Raw genomic sequence first — 7,274 nt, forward strand, 5'->3', positions numbered from 1 at the left:
CAATGCACTGGGATTATTGCTCTCTTCTTATATAATAGAAATTAGAGGAGTAAAACAAATCTTAACAGGAATGGAATTTGAGAATGGTGTCTCGGTCGGATTAAAGTATTGTTGTGCCCCTGACAATCCACTTCAAGTGTTTTACTAGTGCCTCAGGGCTTGTGTTACTTGGCTTAAAACTGTTCGGCACTGTGAGGAAACAATATAAGACAGCAAAGGCAGCATCCTTTCTTCCTGCACTACTGCTCAAGACTGTTGTCTATATTTTTCTCCAGGTAATATCACAATACTTCACATGGACTCCATAAAATTTCTGGAACATATTTATGGATTGATATCATAGGAGAACTTCAAAAGATGACGCTGGAAAAGCTTTTTCTAGATATCCATCTATGTGCCGGTGCTTCAAAAAATCCAAGTAGATCCATGTCTAGTCTAAAGAATCGAGAGATGTGCTGATATTATAATTCTACCTGATTCTGACAAGACAATAATTATTTTCATGTTATGGACAATAACTGATAAATGACTGATAGTATGCTGTTCTATAGTAAACAGAGTACAACTATAACTAAAATCAATCATTTTTAATCGCTTCTGGCATCACAACATTTTAATGTAAATTTATATTTGATATTTGCTAAATATTACATTTAAAAGTGTTTTTAATTATTAGTATTAGATGAAAAAGGTAATGTAAAGGAAATTATCATGCATAGTTAAATATCCAATAAAACTGTAACATCAAGATTATAAACGGAAAACAAAATATTATTAATAGTAAATTAAAACTTAAAACCATCAAATAAGGCAATTGTAACTTGGATTAAACTGCTAAATTTATATGGATCACGCGAAAATCTACATTACTGAGACTTTTAATGGATGGACAAAAAATGATAAGAGAACATTAATAATGTCTTCATTTAAGTTCAGAAGAGGTTTGAAATGACATGATGACAGAATCGTCATTTCTAGGTGAACTATCCCTTTAACAAACCTTCATTTTTTTAAAGTGTGGAAGGAAATAGCTTATGTACTTAAGGTACTGGTTGTAAATCTATTGATTTTATTTATGGTTTTAAAGAGGCCTGAAATGTAGCTTTGGGCTTCTGAGTTGCATTCCTTTGACTCTCTGAACTTTAGCAATTCACCATGTTATTCAATATAAATCTTGCATTTAGACATGGCCCTGTCCATGGTGCTGATTCTGTTCGCAGGTGTACAATCCAGACACCTTCCGTCGCCATATTAGTGAGGACCTGCACATGTATTTCTTCAGCAAAGCAACAGAAGATGTAGACTCGCACAATAAATAATAGGTCTATCAACTCAGTATTGATCTGCACATTCATAGCAGAGATCACTCAAACCTAAATTTCATCAAACAAAAGAGAACAAAAGATACAGAAAAAATCAGCAGCATTTATTTCCAACATCCATCTTTAAAAAAAAGGAAGAAGAAGAAAGAGTAATTCTCATTGAATGAGCCACGGTTGAAATCATTGACTGCACATTTTATATTAATCTCCTTGCATATGCAAGTCGCTGAGTTGCTTGCCAACCACAAACAGCCTACAGTTAGACTAATGAACTAATGAACCAGAATTATTTATTTTGATTATTACAAATAATAATTTAACTATTTATTATATACTAAATACGACCTTCATCTTGCACTTCACATGAGTTAAATTTTCAATACACAACCGCTTATGACCATTCAGATGTGTGAGGGGTCTTTATTTGTTTATCATATAAAACAAAAAAACCTGAAAAATTTGAATCAAAGAGAGTCTGGGATAAAACAAATTAGAGACAACTGGAGTAAACAGTTACAACCACAGGCAGGCCTTGAAGTGTTGAGCAGCCATCCTCTAACAGTGTTTGAGGATTCTGTTGTTGTGACCCGAGAGCAGTAATGCCCAGTTCACAGACAGTTCCAGGCCAACCACATCCGTGATGCATGTGGCTTTATAGGACGCATGAATAGAGTCTGGCTTTGAGAACCCAGCATGGTAAATAACCATCAGAATGCAGCATAGCTACAAATTCTGACAAATAAAAGAAGTCTTGCCCTAACAGACCAACTTTGAATGCTTTGATGTGGTTCCTTTGTTCCTTAACACAACAACCCTAAACGTAGGGATGGGAAACTGTGAGGAATGTAAAGATCCTGGTTCAGATTCCACAAAACAATTCTGGTTCTATTTTAAAGTTATTTTGTTGTTTTTTGTTAAATAAACACAATTTATTTTAACAAAATTTAGTATGAATAACCAGTCTAAAATTACACTTATTGTACACTACCATTCAAAAGTTTGGAATCAGTAAGAATTTTTAATGTTTCTGAAAGTCTCTTATGTTCACCCAGGCTGAATTCATTTGATCAAATAAAAACAGCAACATTGAAAATAACAGTTTTCTATTTGAATATATGTTAAAAAGTAATTTATTCTTTTGATGTCAAAGCTGAATTTTCAGCATTGTTACTCTTCTTCAGTGTCACATGATCCTTCAAAAATCATTTTAATATGATGATTTGATGCTCAAGAAACATTTATTATTATTATCGATGTTAAAAACAGTTGTGCTGCTTCATATTTTTTGTGGAAACCATGATATATTTGAATATTTGACATGTTTGTAATGTTAAGTGTCTTTAATTTCTTTAAAAAAAAAAACATACTGACCCCAAACTTTTGAATAGTAGTGTAAGTCTAAGTCTCACAAGCTTTAATACACTAGGCAGTAACACTTCTTAGCTCATGTCAAGATGGCAAAGGTAATGACGTAACCAATTCAGTGAGGGAGTGAATCATAGTCAATCAAACTAAACATGAATTTGCAATTGATTTTGACTCTTTTTAACTAATTCTTAAAAAAGTTATATTTTGGGGATGTTAGCCTTTACTTAGAAAAAACAGAAGGAGGACATACAAGAAATTATGGGAGTGGAGAGAGGGGACCGTGGACCTCAGCTTGAGCCGGGACTCGAACGCGGGTCATCCAAAGTGCAACCGCACCATACGGCAGAGCACTTTCCAACACAACTATGGGTCTGATATTCTTTAAAAGACGGAACCAGTTCTTATCCGTTTCCCAACCCCATACATTAGACTAATACAGTCCTAACCTTAAAAACAGCACTTGACTTTCAAACTGCTGTAATGTGATGAAGCAAACTGCCCTGTACCATTATAGTCCGGATGACTTTGCCATGTCCTTGTATATGTCCAAGATACTGAGGGTGGGAGACTGATTAGGCTCCTGTCACACACCACACCATCCACTGCCACTGAAACATTGATTCTCAATCCCATTACTTGGCCAGTCAGAGTAACAGATTGCTGCTGACTCCAGCCTGTTAGGGCATGTATATCACCCAGGCAGACTACAGTCACCTTAAATATGTCCTCATAAAGCAAAAGGGAATCTTTACAGCCTTAAGGCTGAAATGCACTACACGACTTTAAAAATCTGAGCAGATTTTTAAAACACTAGGCATCATACATTTGACAAAACTGGGCATCATACACTAAACAACTAAGGGTTACATTTCAGCGTTAAGGTTTTTCAGTGTAAAACCTTAACGCTCAAAATAATTAATTGGTTTGAGTAGGACAAACTTAAATTAAACAAATTAGTGCAGTACAAATGAGTATTTAGCACTTTCTTTTCTTTTAAGTTCACAGAACTGCTATATATTAAGAGAAAACTGAACTGTTTCATTGTTTTGGGTTTTATGAATTTGTTTCTTTTAATGTAGACGAACTTAAGTTTAAGTGAACCTGGCCTGGGATTTCTATTTCTCAGCATGCTTTGCCCACGGCACTTGAAAGGGAGAGTAAATACTAAAATTAAGTGTTATATAATGTTTTTTTGTGCAAGATTAATGTTAGGATTTAGTAGTGATTAATGTTTTGTTATGCTAATTTAGAAGAGTTAATGTGGATTTTTGGAGAGTTGATGACAAGTGGTGGATGCGGCTTAGTTTGAGAGCAAGCATGTTAAATGCTTTATATTTCTGTACTCATTCAGCAAGTGCTATACCATGCTATTGTTAACATGTTAGCAAATTAGCATTTTCTGAATTAGCTTGTTATAGCTAGCTAAGTTTACACTAATAAAAATGTTCACATTGAGGTTACATGGAAATTTTAAGTTAAATGTATGAATTGTACTCAAACATTTCAAGTTAAGAACAATTAAAATGTATGAGTACAAAATAAAAATCTGCCAGTTCTGCTTACATAAGCTTTGAATTTCGTAAAAAAAAAAATTTATGGCAACTGATTGCCTCAGATTTTTTGAGTTTTGCCAACTTATTCGGGTTTACAGTGTTCTAAACACAGAAACACATGCATGTGTTTTAAAATCGGCTCAAAATATCAAACATGTTTTAAATCCTCCGACTGGATGGAATCATAGTCCGAAGTCTGTGATAGTCTGTGCTCATCATAAATAGGATTTTCTGTGAAATCTATCAACTCAAATCTGCAGACTGGCTCTGCCTTTCAGCAACTGATATCAACTCGTCCAGACTCCAAATCGGGGCAAAATCTGGCCAAAATTTGTGAATTCTGTCCAAGCCTTTGGCCAATGGCCTTCCTGCACTACTATCATCTCAAACCAGGGTGGACTGTTGTGAATCAAATATGGAAACCCATATCCTCATTTCAGCTAGTTCTGATTTACTGTCATTACACACACAAGAGAGATTATAGAAATTCTGTTCTGGTTAGTGGAAGTTCCCTCAGAAAGCAGGAATGTAAGAGTGCAATTGAATCAAGCACAGGACTGTGCGCCAGTCAAGGCGTCTTTTCAGACGTAATTCCTCGGTCGTGATTGGGAGTGTCCGTGGCCCTCATATCACCCAATATAATTACAGCGGTGAGTGTTACATAATAGTTTATTACAGCGTCCCAATCAGTGAGCCATTCAAACGCTGATCTGCATGCGAAGTGCATAGCACAGACACAGTGAAGCTGTGGAAGCAAAGGAAGCTGACTCCCTCCGCACCCCAGATTCAGACAGTTGAACAGTAGCTGATTCATTAGTATGCTGCACGTCACTTCGGCCAGGGATGCTTTTGGCTTTGTTTACGGCTCTACCTATTTCTCTCCTCACCTATGTGAATCTAATTCATGCCGCTTGGCTTTCCATGGTCTCAGCACATGCGTCACATGCTGTATAATGAACGATGCGATCTGACTGCAGACATTCAGCCAAGTCGCCCCACTGTGTTCTGCTCGGCTGGGTCTCTCTCACCGGGCATGCATGCAGAGCGAGCTTTAAGCTGCTTGATTCCTCATTATGTTGAAGTAGACGCCAAAAAAGTGGTGTGCACGTGAATCTCAGTGTCATAGGTCGGCCTTCAACCACAAACCCTCACAGACACCACAGGCTGCTGACTTCTCGAGGAAGTAAACAGCAGTGCTCAGATATGTCAAACACACAGACGTTATGCAACGGAACTGCTTTGTGAACACAGGACACACAAGAAGAGGAACACAACAGTTCTGGCTGACTAATGCCAAGTCAGCTTTGACTGCAAATGTGCAAAAACACACTCTCCCTCTGTAGTGCATAATGCATGCATGTGCGAGTGCACACACATGCAGGTTGTCTTTTGATAAATGCATTATTCACAAAAACAAATAAAATATTTTGCATTATATTTATACATTTACTCTGCATCAAAATTATATTATTAATTAGAAAATAATTGAAAAGTAGCCTATTGAAGCAAGAGCAAAAATATGAAGCAAATTCATATAAACGCAATAAATAATGTCTACAAAAAAACTGTTTACAAAAATATATATTTAGGCCTTTATTATGTGTTTTGTTTACCTAAACATGTTAAACATGGTAAAACATGTATGTGGCAATTTCATCATGACAAATAAAAGTCTATATTGTTTCACATCAGTGGTAGCATCTATATCAGCGCATATTTAATGAATAATAAACGGTTGCGGGTCAGAATATGTCATGGTTTTACTCACCTGGGTCGAAATGCGAACTGAAGGCAAAACTGGGATTAAATAAAACCGAGGACATGACCACGACAAATACCGACGCTTTCATTCTCCTCAAAAGGCTTCAGATTTACTGCAGGACACAGCGAATGTACAGTAAATAAAGACAAAATCGCTTCATTAAAGAAAATTAGGCATGACGGTGCTCCGATACATCATGAAACACAGCGCGCGCGTCGCCTCACTTCAGATGCGTCGGATTAAGAAACAGATGCAGGGAAACATTTCCGCACGTCTCTGTTCTGCGTTTAGCGCGTTTCAGTGTAAACAGCTCGGTGTCTCCTCGTCCATCAGGCTGTTTGCTGAAGGCTCCTCGGGGCAGACCACCTATTAGCGTCGCTTTTTCTCCATGTGCACGCTATGCACCAAGATTTTGGTGTCTGGCAGTTGTCCAGTATCATTCCTGCAAATGTTTTGCTCTGCCTCCAGCTGTGCCCTTCGGACACGCAGTGTTTAATATACTTAGAGCTCTGGTCAGCTTATTTCGTTGTGTATGATGGAGTGTGTAGAGGAGGATTATTAATGCTGCAGCGGCAGTGACAGACAGTAGAGCGCGAGCGAGCGCCGTCATACATCATCAGCACTGTGACGGATTTGGTAAAGGAAAAAAAAAATCTGATCATAATCGGATCTATCGGAAGTAAAAAAAAAAAAAAAAAAAAAAAAAAAAGGCTTTACTGACGAAATGACTACTACACTACAACATAGGTATTCCCTGCTGAAAATAACAGCTTGAACCAGTCTAAACTGGTTTGCGGGTCTTAGCTGGTTTAAGATGGTCTCCCAGCCTGATCAACAGAAAGAGACCAAAAATACAGCTGAAACCAGTCAACATACCAGACTAGTAAATCAGCAAAACATTTTAAGATTGGTTTGTCAGCAGGAAATACCTTTAAAGATGTACTACCACCATAATGTTTAATAAACGTGGGTTGAAAATAGGTAGCAAGGTGGCAACTCCAAAACTATAACCCTAAATGACATAGAGGGGGGGGTCCTCAATTTCTACCGAGACGGATGCCTAAGATGAAGGTTTTGTTCTGGGCCCAAGAATTGCTTACTTCAACCCCGGTAATAGTATAGTATTGTCGTTACATAAAAATTGTTGTGATTTTAACGGTAAAAGACTGTAAAATTGCTACGGTGAAAAACTTAATTCGTACTATATACGGGGAATAACTGTAATAGATCTAACCATACATTTAATGCAATTATACAGGAAAATACAAG

General features: G+C 37.1%; 1 protein-coding gene across 1 annotated transcript in view; it reads right to left on the reverse strand.

The window, feature by feature from the left end:
* aatka (apoptosis-associated tyrosine kinase a) overlaps positions 1-6,818 on the reverse strand; it is a 55,764-nt gene extending 48,946 nt beyond the window's left edge. Inside the window, exon 1 of the mRNA XM_051885695.1 lies at positions 6,012-6,818. Within this exon, the coding sequence (XP_051741655.1) occupies positions 6,012-6,093 (82 nt within the window). The 5' untranslated portion in view covers positions 6,094-6,818. The remainder of the gene's footprint in view (positions 1-6,011) is intronic.
* Between the last annotated feature and the right edge of the window lie 456 nt (positions 6,819-7,274).

This window comes from Ctenopharyngodon idella, chromosome 3 (genome assembly GCF_019924925.1).
Source record: "Ctenopharyngodon idella isolate HZGC_01 chromosome 3, HZGC01, whole genome shotgun sequence".
NCBI classification, from domain to species: Eukaryota; Metazoa; Chordata; class Actinopteri; order Cypriniformes; family Xenocyprididae; genus Ctenopharyngodon; species Ctenopharyngodon idella.